This window comes from Nyctereutes procyonoides, unplaced genomic scaffold (assembly GCF_905146905.1).
Source record: "Nyctereutes procyonoides isolate TBG_1078 unplaced genomic scaffold, NYPRO_anot_genome, whole genome shotgun sequence".
Lineage (NCBI taxonomy): Eukaryota > Metazoa > Chordata > Mammalia > Carnivora > Canidae > Nyctereutes > Nyctereutes procyonoides.
This window is the reverse complement of record NW_026575132.1, coordinates 11,127,637-11,146,589: the sequence shown is the minus strand read 5'-3', so window position 1 is coordinate 11,146,589 and position 18,953 is coordinate 11,127,637. Positions and strand designations below refer to the sequence as shown.

At 42.9% G+C, this 18,953-nt stretch overlaps 1 protein-coding gene across 2 annotated transcripts in view; it reads right to left on the bottom strand.

Annotated features, from left to right (window-relative positions):
• Positions 1–18,953, bottom strand: part of KIAA2012 (KIAA2012 ortholog) — a 108,099-nt gene that overhangs the window by 71,682 nt on the left and 17,464 nt on the right. Inside the window, exons 4-12 of one of the 2 annotated variants that reach the window (XM_055345357.1) lie at positions 17,935–18,090; positions 14,089–14,231; positions 12,558–12,741; positions 11,782–11,924; positions 8,763–8,931; positions 8,050–8,199; positions 4,646–4,816; positions 3,694–3,700; positions 2,111–2,211 (exon numbers count right to left, since the gene is read on the bottom strand). In XM_055345357.1, the coding sequence (XP_055201332.1) occupies positions 2,111–2,211; positions 3,694–3,700; positions 4,646–4,816; positions 8,050–8,199; positions 8,763–8,931; positions 11,782–11,924; positions 12,558–12,741; positions 14,089–14,231; positions 17,935–18,090 (1,224 nt within the window). The remainder of the gene's footprint in view (positions 1–2,110; positions 2,212–3,693; positions 3,701–4,645; positions 4,817–8,049; positions 8,200–8,762; positions 8,932–11,781; positions 11,925–12,557; positions 12,742–14,088; positions 14,232–17,934; positions 18,091–18,953) is intronic. The other variant, XM_055345356.1, reaches the window with a different exon arrangement.

Sequence of the window (18,953 nt, the reverse complement as noted above, 5' to 3'; positions counted from 1 at the left end):
CTCTAGGACTCACGTAATATTTAGGAACTAAACATAAAACAGATGCAGATAAAAACAATGATCACAAAAGTGAGAATGAGAGAGAGAGAGGAATGGCCTGAGGCAGTTGTATGAGAGAGGTCAATTTTAAGGAAACTGTCCCAGAAAAGATGAGTCTTTGCTTGGAGCTTAAAACAATTCTCAATATTTGTGGGCAATTGGGCAACAGCTAGGAGGTAAGAGAAGAAAGCCTGAATGTTTGGCCATTGGAGAGAAGAGAAAAGAGTGGGCCCGAATATGATGGGAGACAAGATTAAAAGGGTAGGGTGAGGAGGATGATCAAAATGGATCCAAACAAACTGAGCTACAAAGAGTTTGGTGTAACTGGAGCAAATCCTTTGCAAGAGTTGAACTTTTTTTTTTTTTCTGTAGACTGCTTCTCAAAACGAAATGAAGCAAAACAAAACAAATAGCAACAAACCTTTCCCATTCATAGAGACTCTTCTAAGGCTAGATTGAGCCTATAGGCCCCTGTAGGGAGATATGGGCTTCAGGTTCAGTCTCGCCTTCTGGGGCACATTCCAATCACCATCAAGACGGAAAATCCACCAATAGTATGTGGAGGAAAGGCTGCGGAGAGGCCAGTAACTGACTGGTTGACTGATAAGATTTGTTCATTCAAGGAGGTTACAGTGAATGCCTTCCGGTTTGAGAGACAAGTAGGATTAAATATGTTGTTCATGGGGTTAGCGCAAGATGGCAGGCAAGTCTCCATTTATTCATCATACGTTTCATTTCTCTCTCTCTTCCTTTTGTGTGGAAATTGTTGAAGGATTTTTTTCATTGAAAATTGATTCTGATCCTGCTATGTATGTGTCAGGGACTGTGTTAGGTGCGGAGAATCCCAAATTGACTGAAGCATCATGTCGACAATGTGACAACAAACTTAAAGCCTGAATACTTGGTTTTCTGTTTCTGCCTGTTGCTTTGCCAAAAGGGGAACTATTTCTCCTGGAACAGAGTGGACAAATGTGCAGCAGGTGAACAGAATCATATATGCTCTCCAGTTGTTATACCAGCTGTGTCACACTGACATTGGCCTCCACCTGTCCAAATCCTGCTTCTACCAATTCAGAACCAAGTTATTTTTATATTTATATCAAGAGATAACCCAAGTGGTGATGGAAGTTCTTTAATACTGAATTTGGAACCTAATGCGTTCTAGTTTCTGGAAACCCATATACTAGGCAGCTACTTTCATAGGATAGACACAAAACATAAATTATAGCAATAGTCAAGAGACTTTCCAGCTGCTGGTGGTGGAGGAGTTGATACTCTTATTTTGGATGGGGTGATGAACCTTGGACCCTGGGAGGGACTGACCCAAAGTCATCTGACACATAGATGGATGTAGAGGATGAGCCAGGGCTACTCAAATCTCCTGGCTTTGAATCAGTGCTCTTTTTATTAAGCCAGGGGTGATATAACCCACCAGATGAGTGCAGATTTTAATCTCACTCATCGAGAGGCATGCTGGGCATACATCTCACACATACACATCATTGTGGTTCCTAGGTGGTTGATCCTCATCACCCTTTGACTTCAGTTTTTCTTTTCCTTTGCAAAATAGCTATTGCCCAGAGCCAGCATCTCTTCTCCAAAAAAGTATCGTGCCTGAAGGGTTTTTGGAAACTGCCTTGATATCTGTCAGAAGCCAGATGATTCGCAGCGATGAATCAATGCATATAACAAGGATACCTGATTGGATTACCAATTAGCCATCTCCACCTCTGGAGGGTGGTTGGAAACAAGAGAAAATGCAGTGTTTAGTTTGGGTAATTACCAAAAGGGCTTATCATTCTCATCAAGGCATCAACATGGCACATTAGACCTCCTTCAAATTATTCCACAGAAACTTCCCTCTCCAGATGCTCCAGCAAGAGTAAACTTGCCATGCAAACATTGAGTTATTGTGTCTGAGCTACAGAAGCACCTCTGTGTCAGTGAGAGGGGAGAAACTGGCTAACCTGCATCTGTTTTTAATAATGTCTCTGCTGTTGGGAAGTTTTGGAAGCTGCAGGTAAAATATTCCCATATAAAAGTGAGGCTGGCCTGGGATGTATCATCTTACCTTTACCTGAAAGAGGTTCTTTGGTTTTAGTAGGCCCTGGGAGGGACAGGCAGATGTTTTCTCCATCTGGATCCAGCAAGAAGTGTCCCACTGTGGGGTCTCTTGGATATTCTTGAAAGTAAGCACAGGCATGGATAGTGTTAGCACCAGTGCAGGGGAGGCAGGCTTAACTTGGGCTGTGCTCCCTGAATCCCCAGTGGGTAGATGCCAGTATGCTCAGGTGCTTGCTAGAGCGCAGGCTCAGCCCTACTCCTTGGATTCAGCAGAGCAGGGCCATCATTTAGGCCCCTTCCTCTGGACATCAGTTTGAGATGAACAGGGTGGGGCTGCCACTAGCCTATGTCATGCTTTGTGAGAGTCTGGCAAAGGGGCCCCTCTGGACTCAAGCAGCCCTACATAAGCAAGGCTAGGTTGGCGAGGAGCCCCTTCTTCTAGGGGTGTGTAGCCCAGCCCCTGGACACAAAGCTTGGGGACTCCAGCTTCTGCTTCCTCTGTCCATCATGTGTCTCTATGCGGCACTCTACAGTACAGCCATACCCTATGGATCAATGCTGGGGCTGCTTCGTGACTTTTCTCATTTGTGAGGCTAATGAGAAGGAAGCTGTTTAGAAGAATTGAAGGTGTTTCTATAACCTTCCCTTCCCTATCACTGAGGTAAAGGGCTCAGGAGTAGAGCTGGCCACTGTCCACAGTGGATGCTTAAGGGACACACACACACACACACACACACAGAGGCATTGCACACACACCGAAACTCACAATATTTTTATAGAGAGTTGTGCACAGACACATATATATGCAAAGCAACCACACATACACATGCATGCACAACCACATATGCTGGTGTGCACGCATGGATGTACACGTACCATGCATGAATGAAGACACACATCAACACATGCAAACTTGTTCTCAGGCATGCATGCATACATGCATAATCACACACACACACACATATATACACAAGCACTCACATAGGCTTATAAGCATACACATACCTCATACACACATGTGCTCTCATACATACACTCATTCATTTATGCACGCTTAGCCTATACACTTGAGGCTTTAGATTGCACTCTTATCATAGTCCTGACCTTGGCATTCATTCTAATCAGATTTTCCCTTTATGAAAATGTCGGAGTATGGGTGTGTGTGTTTGTGTTTGCTATGGTTTGTCCTGGGCTATGCAACCTCCTAGGAACACCCTATTACTGACGTGACCATACCAAAGTTTGGTTCATTTGTATCAAATTTAATAGAGGATCACTGCCAGGCAAATATAAAAGGGAGGGGGCTATAAGAGAAAGATTCCATGCCATAATAATTTATAAGTGAAAATGAGGTCTTTGGAGAAAGAGAGTGAGAGCTGGGGGGAGAGAGGGGTTTGATTTTGACCATTTCAGTGACAGAGAAGCTGCAAACACATAAGGGATTTACTGATCTATGTATTTAATTTATGCTTACAAGGCTTCAACTATATATGCTTGGGAGAGGGAGGGAGGAGAGAGAGAGGGAGAGACTTAAATCGTGAGGCATCCTGTCCCTGAGTGAATATGAGATGAAAATGAAAGATGCCATACCTGCTGTCTTTGTGGCTCTCGGTTCCTACATGCCTCTCAGAGTGTGAGTTTCTCACAGCCCTGAGTGTGATTCTGCTGTTAACAGAGGTACTTTCTTCACATTGTCTGGCACCCAAGCATATACCAATCTCCTTCATCTGGTGTTCAACCAAAGACAGCAGTCCAACACTCTCATGAAGGAGGAACAGCTGGCTGGGCTGAACTTTCTAGAAAATGGTTTGTCAGGTGTCCAGAATGGCACCTCCCTAAGGAATATTCAGGGGTAATTTGGACTCTAAGCAGTTTTTGCTTTATGAGCTGCCTTTAGATCACAGCCCCCATGGAAGCTATTACTACTGCACTGCCTCTGCACTATTGCTCTTCTATAAGCATCTTAGTCTCCTTCTAGACTGTAAGCTCTTAAAGATAAGAACTTTAAGTGGGCCTAAGTCATAGAGGAAGTGGATTTGCTTTGCCTCACCCTTCAAGAGAAATCCTTCTCTCTCTATGGACAGGCCTCAGGCTCTGCCCTGGGCTGGAGGGTGACTTCTCTCTGGGGACTTTTCCTCTTGGCAGGGTCATGTCACCAGGCTCCCTTGCCCCAGGGAGGGTATTGAGTATGCCTGGTAAATCCAGTAGCGTGTCTCCCTGATGAGCAAAGGGGGCTGTGTCATCACACACTGCTGCCAGGAGTGAGGAGAGCACAGAACAGCTTGGCAGTGCGTGTTGGTGCAGCAAACCCTTAAAACATGTACTGACTCTTTTAGGAATATGCATGGTGAATGTTAATCCCAGACATTGTTGGAAACACTGCTGATTTCCCCTTTACAATGGGGTGGTTTTCAGACAGTTTACATCACAGCTGCTGTGTGGCCCTGGCAGACGATTAAAATGATCCCAGAGCAACAGACAAGCTGAGGCGGGGTGGGGGTGGGGGTGGGGGGGAGCATCTGCATACCCCAGGAGTGATTACCTTGTTCTTCTGCTGGAAGGGCCCCCCTGGCCCTTCTCATATCCAAGGGGCCTATGGAACTGCTGCAGCTTGATGTCCTGGGTTTGTCCAGGCCCTGCTGGCCCTCTGGACTTTTTCTTCCTTTAATCAGGGACAGTGGTGGGGTCACATTCTGGAATAGGGCATCAACGTCTTCCAAAGCAAAAGAAGAAAAAACATGAGTGAGAGAACTTCTGAATCAGCAAGAAGGAGAAAGAACCTTTTGTTGTTGTTGTTGTAGTTGTTGTTTTGGTTTGTTTGTTTTTTTATGTGGTTGATGACTCCTTATGCTTAGGCTAGTTAATTCCACTCATTCATAAGTTTGTCCCTCTTTTCTAGCCTTGCTAAGGAGTGGAGGCCAAGGTGGCTAGCACAGTGACCCTTCAGTTGGGGAGCTTCCAAGAGCTAGAAGAACTGGAATAATGGTTGTTGTTATCATGTTTGCTGAAAGACTCCTGAGAGGGAAAGAAGACTGGGGAGGCCTGGAGATCTTTCAAGCCCCTAGAACAAAGGCTCAAACTAGAAAGACTCCAGCTTTAGAGCTCATGGGATTGTTGGCTAGAGTTCCAACCACAAAGCAATTTTTCTGAGCAGAACCGATGATCACATGGCTCCTCAAAAGTCAGAAAGTACAAAGTAGCACCTTCCAGATGGTAGTTAGAAAGTAATGAGATTGATGATAATGCTCCACAAAACACATCCTGCCCTCCACTTCTGTTCTCTTGCTGTAGTTCTTTTTTCAAAATCAGTAGGGACTACTCTAGGAAGGGTGAAACCCACTAATCTAAGTGATTGAGACCTTGTCTTAATCTCTGGGAGTGATCTTTATTTCATATTCAACACACTGTTGCTGCTGTGTTTAAAAGCTGGCTTCAAGCGCGATTTCAAAGTATCACAGGCTACTTATTTATTACAAAGGGAAAAGGTGCCTTTACAATGGAGAAATCCAGTAGACACCACCTTTAACTAAATAATAAATTTTAACATTCCCTGTAATGAAACAAATGATAACAAATGGAATAAATATGAAGGGATATTTCTTGTCTCTTGGTGTGATATGCTGAGAAGGACATATCATCACCTACATACTATTCTTGCCAAAAATGTTGGATCTGAATCTAATTACAAGGAAACAGACAAATTAAAATCAAGCATAATTCTGAAAAGCAACTAGCCTATCCTCTTCAAAAATGTTGATATCATGAAAAACAAGATTCTAAAGAAATGGGGCAATTAAATACAGTACTAATTCTGAGTAGAATCCTGGACTGATTGGGGGAAAAAACTATAAAGAATGTTATTGGTGGGCAGCCCAAGTGGCTCAGCAGTTTAGTGCAGCCTTCGGCCTGGGGCGTGATCCTGGAGACCTGGGATCGAGTCCCACGTTGGCCACCCTGCGTAGAGGCTGCTTCTCCCTCTGCCTGTGTCTCTGCCTCTCTCTCTCTGTGTCCCTCATGAATGAATGAATGAATGAATGAATGAATAAATAAATAAATAAATAAATAAATAAATAAATAAAATCTTTTTTTTAAAAGAACGTTATTGGTATAATTTTGAAAATTTGAATATGGACTATATATTAAAAAATAAATTTTCTTGAGTGTGGTAGTTATATAGTGGTTATGAGGAAGAAAAATCATTGCTCTTAGGACATATGTGCTGATAAGGGAAGAAATATACGAAGTCTGTAATTTAATCTCAATGGTTCAGCAATAAAATAAGTATGGTATATGTACATATATAAAGTCTGGTTTTATTTTTATGATATTAAAGGTGAGATGATCCAGGGCTAAGCAAGAAAATGAGTACATGCAACCTCTGGCAACAGGACAGTCCTGCTTAGTAGCTTTCAACACCCTTGCCCCAGGAATCTTCTTCTTATTTTTTAAGACTTATTTATTTATTTTAGGGGGAGGGAAGAAGAGGGGCAGCAGGAGAAGGAGAGAAAGTCTCAAGCAGATTCTGCACTCAGTGGGGAGCCTGGCATGGAATTTGATCTCACGACCCTGAGATCAGGACCTGAACTGCAACCAAGAGTCATACACTTAACTGACTGAGCCACCTGCCCCAGGAATCTTTGTAGGAAAGATTGTCATGCAAACCTTGCCTCTTTAGATTCTTTTCTTTATGCATCTACTACTAGTTGGGTCACATACTGAACTAACTCACACAAAGTATCAGAGACTTCTTTGACCAGCTTCCCCTTGGCAGGGTGGCAGAGGATGAACAAGTTCTAGATATTTGGTGGACATGGCAGCCCAAAACAGGTGGAGAACAGTGTGAAGTGAGAAATACCAAAGATAAAATTCAATGGTGTTGCCATTGATCCCAATGAGTCAGACTGTGTGCTGGACATTGTGTTCACAGGTGGAAAGCTGCTCTCCTACCTGTTTGCACACAGAGTGACCCTTGTCCATATTTGGATTATTTTTGGAAAGGAAACTTCAGAGGCTTTAGGATAATTAACTCTCACTTAAGAGATAAACAAGCCCTTTCCCCAGTAATCAAAGGAAGCTCTCAAAACTGAAATATCTCAAGAACATCCTGATCTGGAGTCATTGTTTTGCTTATTCTGGAAGACAGTACAGTGTAATGGGTAGGAGTACAGATTCTGGCACCAGAAGGCCTGAGTGCCAGTGCCAGCTAGGCCACTTAGAATTGTGTGACCTCAAACAAATTACTTATCTTTCATGGCTTCAGTTTTCTGATCTGTGAAGTGAGGTAGGATTGTTATGAGGAGTAGTGAGATAAACTAAGGATGGGCCCTGGCACAGAGGAAGAACTCCATAAATATGAATGCTCATCCTTCTACTTGTGATTACTACTAGTCAGAGATCACTTAGCATTTGTCACACAGTCATTTTGCCCTTTGGAAAGAAGGTTTGGTTTTCTGAAGATGAAGGGCTTTCTAAATATGACCCATTATTTCCAGCCTGTCAACACATAAAAAAATACACTTAGCTACACTCATGTGTATAGTTTCAAATGTCCATATGATGTCTTGAAAAATGGGAGGGAAGTCTTTTATTAATATTATTAATTTTAATAAATTAATCAGAAATGGAACTCCCTTGGTTTAAAATGTAGGATAAACTATAAAGTATACAGCAAATTTTAGCAAGTTTGGTTGCTGTTTTATATCTACAACCAGAAACTATTAGTAGGGGGATGATTCAGTTAGTAAGTTGCATAAGCTAGAAACTATGTTGGTTTTGAAATAGCGCTTTGGTTAAAGGCAGCTACTGACTGAATTAAGTCATCTTCAAGTGTCAGGGGAGGAACGAGCCTCCCTTATAGCTTCTCATGGCTGAGAACCCTTATGTGTCTTGCCTTGCTTCCCTTCAGGGTAAGAGTTCTGTGGGGTGCTGGAGGGAATGAATAGCTACCTTGACATGAGAGCATGTCCTTGCCTGTGTCCACTGGGAGATGTACTGTTAACTCCCTTGGCTTTTCTGGGGATGTATGCTTCAGGGGAGGTTTCCATAAAGGCCTGGCCTTTTCTTCTGTTTCCGGTCCTGACTCAGGCTGTGGGGCACCTGGGAGACAAGGAGAAAGCCAAGTTTTTTAGATGTCTGTGGTTTTTGCCAGCTGTCTCTTCTTTTGGAGGCCCGTCTCTCCCCTGCTCACATATGTGGTTTGGGTGGAGCTGTGTCTATTCCCTGACTGTGGGGTATGCAAGTGACTGAAGCCTAGCTAATGAACAAACCTCACTGTCTTAGCTGCATTGATTGGGTCCAGATTGGGCATACAACCCACACCTGGCCAATGAGAGGAAATTCTGGTACTTTTCAAGAGCTTTTAAACAGCATATCCTTTCCAGTAGGGCTAACAGATAAGAGGTTAGCATGAAATTGCAGGAGCAATTCATGGATTTTGAAATCTATCTTTACTACCATATGGGAACATATGAATATGACCAGAAGACACCTTCTTCTAGATCCTACACTTTCTCTTCCTTTAAAAACCTTTCTCTGAAGAGGATGACCCTGGGGAGGGTCGACCATGATTTAGGAGAAGCTTACATTAGGGAGACCCACATCCCCAGTCCTTACTGGCCTGCCTGTGTTCCATCAGGAGCACCCAAACACAGGGGGCCTACCTCTTCTGTGTGGTTTTCCTTTTGGGGGGTTTTGGGTATGGAAATGAATCTCCACTGGGAAGATGAAGAGCTCTGCTGGAGGTTCACTGGCTTTAAATGGACTCCTCAGGGGATCCAGGACTCTGGGTTGTTCTTCTGAGATAGGGGGTAATTTCAAAGCCTTTGGTACCTGAGAAAATTTTTAAAACAAAATAAAACCCAACATGGCAGGTATTTTAAAACTGCTGCTTGCAGAGGACAAATGACACTGTATCTCTTTGTAAATCTAGTGCCAGGTGCTGCTGGGTGTGATGTAGCTTCAGTACTCATGGCTGGGAAGTAGAGCCAACCAACCCAGGAGCTAGCTATCTGATCCAGGAGCTAGCTGGTGCCGCTTTTTGGGAAGCCAGCAATGCCCCTCCCTTAGTCCACTCCCTCACTCCTCTGAGAAGTATAAACGTGATAGATTTAACAGCCTTCCAGACAAAATATAGTCTTTCTTTGTCTTGCAGCTGGGAAATTATGCCAGTTGGAATAATATAGTTGAGATTTCTGTGTTTAGGGAGGGAGGAACCTCTACATATGTTGCTAAGGGAAAAAAGCAAGGTACAGGACACTGCAACCTTTCAGGTTAGAAAGGACTGAAAGTAGGAATATGCATTTGTGCTTGCTTACTTTATGTAAACTGTCTAAGCCTCAATTTCTTTTTCTGTAAAATGGGAGTAATTGTACTTCCTGCCTCATAAGTTTGCTGTATTACATGAGCTAAATATACGTAGTTACAATAATGTTTGGAATTAGAATTTCTTCTGTATTTCTTTGAGAGTAGACTCTTCTCTCATTAGGTTTAGTGCCCAATCTCGCCACTTGCAGGATATCTAGGCATCTCTACATTTCTGCGATGTGGACATAGCTAAAAATGAATCACCATGTGACAGAATCAGCAACACCTTTAGCACAGTTTGGTGTCCTAAAAGCCCCCAAATGTGTGTGTGTGTGTGTGTGTGTGTGTATGTCCAGAGAGAAAAAGTCACAGAGAGAGAGAAACATTGGGGTAGTACTTAGAGTCTCCTCTTTCCAGTTATTCACAAGTCGCTGAGGGGCACATGAGTGGCACAGTTGTTTGAGTGTCCAACTCTTAGTTTCAGCTCAGGTTGTTATCTCAGCATAGTGGGATTGAGTCCTGTTTTGGGCTCCACACTCAGCATAGAGTCTACTTGGGTTTCTCTCTCCCTCTCTCTGCCCCTTCCCACCTCTCTCTCTCTCTCTCTCTCTCTCTCTCTTTTTCAAATAAATAAATCTTAAACAAACAAACAAACAGGGGCATCTGGGTGGCTAAGTGTCTGCCTTTGGCTCAGGTCATGATCCCAGGGTCCTGGGATTGAGTCCTGCTCAGGCTCCTGCTCTGCAGGGAACCTGTGCTTCTCCCTCTGCCTCTCTCTCTCTCTCTCTCTCACATGAATAAGTGGGTAAAATTTTTGAAAAACAAAACAAAAGTTGCTGAAAATTTCTCTTTTTAAGTCTTAACACATGAACTTGGCTCTGTGAAATGTACATGTGTGCTAGGTTTCAAGGAGTTCAGTTTCACGGGAAGAAAAATAAAAACGTTTCTCATTTTTTTAGTGTTCAAAGAGAAAAAAATGATCAGAAATATGCATAAGCATCCTCCATGATTAGAGTTGAATGAGGAAGGAAATTCAACCAGGTATATGCAGGGTGATATTTAGGACTTCAAGACAGTAAGAAAATGATTAATCAAATGCACGCACATAGGATCTTTATGTTCCTGGCCTTCACTTTCCAGGTGCCAGCTGCCCACTAACTGCCCTTTTTGAATACTGACCTTGTGCATATAGTCTGACAAGGTTTGCATTGAGAAATCTATGTGTAAACCCAAATGATTTGTGTGAGGTGTGCTGACAAACAAATCTTTAATTTCTTTATTCTAATTAAAACTTTATAGAGTTGTAATAGAGCAGAAAATACTGCCTTCCTCTGCTAAACCATATGCCTGGGTTGAAGAAAGTGTCTGGGCTGACCTGGGGTATGGGATTGAGGCTTTCCTTAGGCCTGCAGATGAGGCCTACTGTTTATTCCTGACCCAAAGGAATCTGGGAGACAGAGGGCCTTCTGGCCTGAATGGGAAGGTTTGGATCAGGTTAGACAGAAGAAATATGAGAAAATCCTGGACAGACTGAAAATAACGTCCCTCATTGGCATCAGGTCCACCTGGAATGCCTGTGACTCCTTCAGCGGCACTTCAGAGGATATGCATCTCCACCATGAACTAACATTGCTCTAGTTCCTAATCTGAGACGAGATACTTTCACAGGAATGCATCATCTCATTTCATCCTTCCATCAGCCTGTGAAGTGGGCATTATCCTCTGTGTGCACAGATAAGATCAGTGCAGCTCAGAGGGCTGAGGGACCTGCTTGACTTCATGCAGCTGCTACAGGGCAGAGCTTTCCAGAGCCCCTGTTTGCTTCTGCTCGGCACAGTTAACTTCAAACCACCGAAGACCCCCATAGAATTGCAAAGCAGGACAAGGCCAGAGAGCTAGGAACATTCCTGGGGCAGGGGGGAGGTGTACTTGACTTTTGAAAAGATTGGTAAAACTGCCACACCCACTGTATTCAAAGGTGACAGATCCTCAAGCAAAACTATTGCTGGATTCAGGATCTCCAGCTTTTTGAGTTTGAAGTGGGTCAATTGCTTGAGAGCTCAAATTCTGTCCTTACATATTTACAGATCACCCCCAGCCCCTTAAAAGCATAAAGGACTCTGTTGCCACCAGAGTGTGGTAATATGCGTTTTAAGGTAGAACTGAGAGCTGTTGAAACTTGTTCTTCACCATTTTCCACATTTAATAAATTATAACAGTTTTATTTCAGCTCCACATGGTGAGCTCAATAGCGAGTAAGGCCATTTCTCTGTTTGAGATGTCCCTTTGAGTTGCCTCGTTCCTAGATTGAGATTAATTTTTTAAGGGCAAGCACGCATGCGCACATGCACACACATGCACACATGTACACACAACCTTTTTCTTCTTCACTTCCCCAGCTGTGTTTTTCTCTGAGCCAGTAGCAGGTGCTATAGGAGGGAAAAGGCATCTTTCAGCAGGAGGCTCCTGTAACAAGTGGCTGCTTCTGCCCTTGTGGAGTTTTATATTCCCTTGTCTTTCTGTAGAAACAGGATGGGAATGAGAACTTATTAGTTGCAGGTATGAGGATGGACAGTTGACCTTCAGCTTTTATCACTTTTGGGTTAATAGGAATACAGGTAAGAACAGGACCTGAGACAGCCATGGCTTTAGCTGAGGCAGGTTCAGGGAGTCCTAATTTCATTACCTGGGTTGAGTTCTTGCTGGCAAGTCAGGTGATGGAGAGAAGGATAACGATAATAGTAACAGTTAACACATAGTAAGTGCTAAATATAGGAAAAGGATTATATAAAGTATTTCACATCCAGTAACTCACCTAATTTCCATAATAGTCTTATGAAGGTATTATTGTTATCCCCATTCTACAGATGGGGAAAACCGAGCCTCAGCAAGATCAAATACCTTGCCCAAGATCACAACTAGAAGAGTGGGGGTAATTTACACCCAGGCAGTCTGATTGAAGAATGCGTGTGCTTGAGTACTAGGCAAAAAGGAGGCTGTCGGCCTTGTTGCCACCTTCTGCTGGACTTTGGCTGTTACTTTCTAAAATGACAGGTATGAGGAAGTGACATTCGGCGTGCCTCAGTGCTCTCAAATGAACTCTGCATGATTAGGGATACCCAGATTAACAAGTAAGACATTTGGCTTCTTACCGCTGAGATCTGCCTTTCTATTGGGGAAGGCTCCTCCATAGAATGTAATGTGGGATTTGTCACTCAGGAGCCAAGAATGATCGATGTGGGCATGCCCAAAGGCCCTTCGGGAGGTTTGCTGTATTTTTTCATTGTGGCTCTCCTTTGAAGTGTGTGTATGATGGTGATTCTCTATTGATGTGTCCTGGGGAATGACAGATAGATACACATTCCTGTAAACAGGCTTTGTAAAGAAACGGAGCAGGTTCCTTTAACAGTCAGACCTTGTGGCTAGACTGTTGTTGCAAGGAAGGAACCTCTTTGGCAGCCTAGGAAGATAAACAAGGTTGTAAGAGTATGATCTCTAATGCTATTTGTTGTAATAAAACATTTTATTATTATGAGAGAAAGAATGACCTTTAACCATGCCTGATATATAGTTCTTTGTTTTTTTTATATATAGTGCTTTCTTGCAAAGAAATTAAAAGTCAAAATGAAGCTCTGTATCTTTGTATGCATTGTAAAATGTTTCTCCCTCTGCCCTTCTAGCCAGTGGTACCTCTCTTCTCCCCCTTTCCAGCTCACAGTGGCACATGATTTTCTTGTAAGTCAAATGAGCTTAAAGATAGTAGCATGTGTCGTGTATGTTGTTCTGAACCACTGTCATCTTGTACACACACACACACACTCACACTCATAAACATAGGCCTTAGAGTTTAGAAGCCATTTTTATATTTTAATGCATTTAATCCTCATAGTAGCCTAGTGAATATGATATGATATGTATAATAACAGCTTTTACAAAGGAGGTAATTCAGGCTCAAAGTCAGTTAAGTTTCTTTATCATGTTCACCACAACTTGTCAAATGCAGGACCCAAACCAGGCCTTTTCCAATTCTAAGACCAAGAGCTCTTTTCTCTAAAGAAGATTTCAGCTGCCTAGATGGGGTGAAGACTGTAGGTAGACTCTGTGGTTAAGTAAATTTGGAAAACCATAAGTTAACTACTTCAAATGGTCCATATTCACACATGCCCTGTGATTCTCTGGGAGGAGACCATGGTATGCAGCATTTCCCAAATGTATTTGGCCAGGAAATTAATTCTTTCTTTCTTTCTTTCTTTCTTTCTTTCTTTCTTTCTTTCTTTCTTTCTTTCTTTAAAAGATTATATTTATTTATTTGTCAGAGAGGGGGAGAGAGAACAAGAGAGAGCAAGCATGCACACAAGCAGGGGGAGTGGGAGGCAGGGGAGAGGGAGAACCAGGCTTCTTGCTGAGCAGAGAGCCTGATATGTGGCTTGATCTCAGGACCCTGGGATCATGACCTGAGCCAAAGGCAGATGCTTAACTGACTGAGCCACCCAGGCACCTACAAAATGCTTTTTTTCATCAAGCAGCTGGCAGTGTTCCACATGTGACACTTTGGGAAACTGTGGTCAATAGGCTTAAAGTACTCTTCCTTTCTCTGGGGGAACCCCAAAGAATGGTGAAGAAAGGGCATATCCCCTCTGAAGTCATGAACAATGACAGAAGGGAGCCTATTAGAAATGGTACCTCTGCCTGGGTTTCATCTTTCTGCCATGACTGCTTCCTGAGTGGCGGCAAGTGAATCCCCTGACTGCTGTGGTTCGTGGCTACAGAGCCCTGGTCCACATGTCCACCGGCCCCAGCTTCCCCTCCAGCCAGGCCCTGTTGACCTGCAAAGGTAAACAGTGGATCAGCCTTGTAAACCCAGATATGGGCACTGTGTTATTAGCTGCTTCCAAACTACCTTCCTTCTTGATCTTTGGAGCAAAAGTGTTGATCAAGGCCCTTGTTCCTCTTCCCTCCTTATTTGTGTTTCTGCTAGTACCTTCATGGAAGTGGCAGCCAGGTCTCTAGAGCAGAACTGCACTAGGAATCAGGAGGCTCAGGACTGAGTCTTCATTTCTTGGACTCAGTTTCCTCATCTGTAAAATGGGGATACTGATCCCTTGCCCTTGCTTCCTCACAGAGTTGTCTGGAACTCATATAAAATCACGAATGTGATGGTCCTTTGCAAACTGAGGGACTGGAGGGTGACGGTGATGTGATTGTGGTGGGGCTGCCCTGCAGCCCTGCTCTGTTGCTGTTGAAATGCTCTGTCTGAAGCCCTTGGTTTCCTGGGCTGTCTGCTGGTTGTTTACTTGTGGGCAAAGCTCTGCTGAATGCACTGTGATGGACGACTGCTTAGCTCTCTGAACTTACCCTGTCTGTGCAGCCCTCAGGAAGGATCTGAGTCAACAGATGACTCCAGCATGGTTAACAAATCTTTCATCAATGGGGTAAAGGGTCCTGCAGCTATTTTCATCACTTGCTCAAGGTAGATTTATTGCTGAAACTATCTGGCAAACCTTTGTTGTTTGGAGCTGCTTTAGCAACACCTCTACTCTCGGCATGCTGCTCTGTGGAACAGCGTGGGGCTGTCTTTCACCCAGGGGCTCTGGGAGTCGTTCAGGGGCCCTGCATAAGCTGGAACTCCAGACTTCTGGAGGCTCCCAGCCAGCCTCACCTTCCCTCTATATTCCCCAACCCTCGTCATTCCCTTCCTTGGTGTCATTGGATCAAAAGCCAAATGCCCCCTCTTGAGGCTACTCCCTCCCTCCAGCTCTTGTTCCTTTGCCCACTGGCTCCTGACAGTGCTTGGGTCTGAGCTGATGCCAAGAATGTTGGTAGAACAGAGGCAGACTCAGACTCAGGTTCAGAGGGGTCTGCTCAGGTTTTAGTGGTCCAGAGAAACCTGATGAGCCCTTGGGACCCCCTCAATCTGAGGAGACCCAGGTCCTCATTAGGCCTGCCCTAAGAGGGCCTCCACACCTCCATACGGGGTGTGGCACTAAAGACCTTTTTGTATATTCTAGAATTATTCTTTGGCAACAAGTCAGACTTCAGGTCCATGCTTTCTGGTCAGATTCACCTGGAACCAAATGTATTTCTGAGGGTAGAGGAAGTGAAACTCTGGCCAAGTGGCCACTCACTTGGTGAACAGCCTTATATGGTAGACTGTCTAAGTTGGATCAAGGGGCACTGTGAGTAGGGGGATATAGAGAAGCATTCTTCTTTTTGGCTGTATCCCAGTGATATTGACTATATGACTCAATCTATTCAAGGGAAACCAAGATTTTTCTCAGTAAACATCATCTCTGGCTCATTTGCTTATGCTTAATAGAAACAGGTATGCAAGCAAGATATTGGAAGTTTCAGTTGTTGAAAGGAGATCACAAAACTTGGTCTCTCTGTCTCAAAATATGGATTAAGATTACCCAAATAATGTGAACTGGAGTAGCAATTTAGAGATCCTACAGAGTTTTTTTTTTTTTTTTTTTACCTCTGTCCTCTTCTGTGATTTTTTTTTTTTTTACAACAACCCAGAGAGGGTAGAATGCAGATACCATTACTACCATTTTACAAATGAGCAAACCAAGGATTCAGGGAGTATAAGTGACATGACCAACATCACATTGTTGGGGAAATCTTATATTCGTAGTTAGGACTTTTTCTACTTTTTGAAATAAAGTGTCCGGAAAAAAGAGGGAGGCCAAGAGGAGATGAAGTTAAAACTGATAAAACCATCAGTCAGGGTTCAAGTTATAGCCTCTGAGCTGTTTTTACTTCTTTGCAAATTGATTTTTGAGCCATGTCATCATGAGCAATGGAGCATTGCAATTAGTAATTATGCTTAAAAACACAAGGTAGGGAGGGCTCTATACCTAACATTTATTGAGCACTTACTATGTGCCAGATACTGTATTATCCCATTTAATTCCAACATCTAGTCTTATGAGGCAAAAGTGGGCATGGCCATCTCTACTTTATAAATGAGGAAACTGAAGCCCAGAGAGGTCACATGGCTTGGGATCTGGTGCTAATTGGTACATGTTTAATTACAATTCTATATGGACTCCGTTTTCTTTCTGATTGTTACAGCTCCTTGGCATATGGCAGTAATTAAGGAAATCACTTGATCTCTTAGGTGTGCAGTGTTGATCTACTCCCAGAATGAAATTACTGCAGTCCCCTGTCCAGTATTTATAGACCATAGGGCATCAAAGTCTAAGGATATTAACTGAAGACAGTAGGATTTTTGAAGAGAGAGGGCATAATGCAATGTCAAAATGGGGTACCACCTGGGGAAGGACAGAGGGTTACAACACAGGAGCATTACCTGAGCAAATTCACCCATTCCCTGGAAATGGATGGCCCAGAAACTTGATCTCTTTAGTGTCCCAGAATCAACTGGTTTAAGGGATGTTGACCCACATTAGCAAAGTGTATAGAGACTCTATAAGCCAGGGTATGAATTTATGAAGAGAAATACAATTGCTTGACCAGCATATTTCCTGTAGATGAACTATATGTGGATCAGGTTATGACCAAAATTCCCTGGTTCCAGAGTCAAGACTTAGGGGAGGTATATGACAGGAATGTTTAATGAGAACCTGCCACATTCTTCTCCATTCATTTGATCAGATATTCTACTTATCCTGGCCAGATCCTTTCCCAAGGACAAGACTTGGTTAGGGACTATCATTAATCCTGGAAAATTCCTTTTTCATTTCAGAAAAATTAACTTTATATTATTAGGCTCTTGTTCTTTCCTTCTCTTTTCTCAAAAACTGGCACTAGCCAATGCCTTATTCTTTGTCCATTAGTGCCTCTCAGTTATCTTTTCCTATCTCCCTTGGCAAGGCAATTTCTGGCTCTTTTATTGCTTCAAGTTCCCAAGAATAACTTTGATAAGTAAAATCCCCATAGTACTGAACAGCTTACAGACAATTCACAATAATAATCTGCACAGTAATGAGGCAGGTCTTAGTACATTCATTACAGAGATGAGCAAACAGAAGCTCAAAGAAGTTAAGTGACTTGCTCAAGATCTAGTATCTAGTAAGAAAGAGAACAGGCATTGCTCCAAAGCTTGTATTTTTTTCTTATGATATTGCCACAAAACCATAAAATTAAAGAATGTTAGAGTAGAACAGGCCTAAGAAATAATCTAAAATCTAGAGTCTAGACCTGTACCACTTAATACAGTAGCCAATAGCCACATGTAGCTATTTAGATATAAATTAATTACAAGTAAGTAAAAATTTAAAATTCCATTTCACAGCCACACTACATTTCAAGTGCTCAACAACTGCATGTGGCTAATGGCTACTGATTGGCTATAGCACACATTATAGAATATATATATTATATTATATATACATATATAATATATATCATAGAATAATCCATCATTTCAGAAAGTATCATTGGATGGTGCTGGTCTAGACTCTAAAGACAATGAACCCCAGAATCCTTAGATTTTATTTTTGGGAACTCCATTTTAAGTGTTAAAAATCCAAATATTTGAGATCTGGTCATAAAATCAACATGTACCTTGTTCAAAAGTTTTTCCTTGTTGAATCCAAAATGGAGGGAAGACAGGCAGGAGATGGTATTTTGGGGGTACACCTGAAAGATCCTGTTGTAGCCTGAGATTCTTTGGTACATTAAGTTGATTGTTCTGGAGCAGCACAGAATCCTTGATGTATCCTGAAGAGTAGGTCAGGAGTCATTGGTAGAAATAATGGTTGCTAGTTCAGAGGTCTTGGAGATACCTACAAGGTTCCCCACTTACACTAGTCTTGGCTTTGGACATTGCCCATTAAAGAAGACAATTAGAAAATGGGAGGGATTAAAAATCAGAACCCATAGAAGGTTTTCTGTTCAGTGTCTTGGGTACTTCTGGTCCTGGGCCTCAAGTGTGCTTCTTCCACTTCACCATTCCCAAGAATTGGGTTTCCCTGGTGGAAGAGACATGGCTGCTTCTTTGGGGTTGGGTAAAAGCCTCCTCCTGCTTCAAGAGGAGAATCCAAAGTTTTCTCTTGGATGTATCCTACTTATTTCTGTAGGCCCCATGATTCTCAATTCAGTTATTCTACAAATATTTATTGGGGGCTTACCATGGCTAGGCATGGGCCCTTTTTAGAGGCACTAATAGTCTATTGGAGAGATGAAGCTCTCCTTTGCTTAGCTGTGTGGCCCCAAATGTCACTGAGATATAAGGGCAGAAAATAGGAAGCTCAATATTGGCTGGAGTTGTCAGAGAAGCATTTGTAGAGAATGTGGGTCTGAAGTGTGTGGAAGTTGTTATAGGGATAGAAAGACGGGACCAGAAAACATACTAGCCTCACAAAGGTAGTGAGCTCTGAGATGTGAGTCCCTGGCAGAGGCCTTTGGGCCAGTGATCTCGTACCACAGTATTGCTACTGTTCCTCCAGCTTGAGGGTCTCATTCTCAAGAGGTGCTTTGGTAATTAATTATGGCAAAGGGGCCCAAGAATGCACTCACACATGAATCTTTTCTTAAACTACACAGTGTAGCCCTATGATTTCCATAGAAGGGTCTGAGATGTG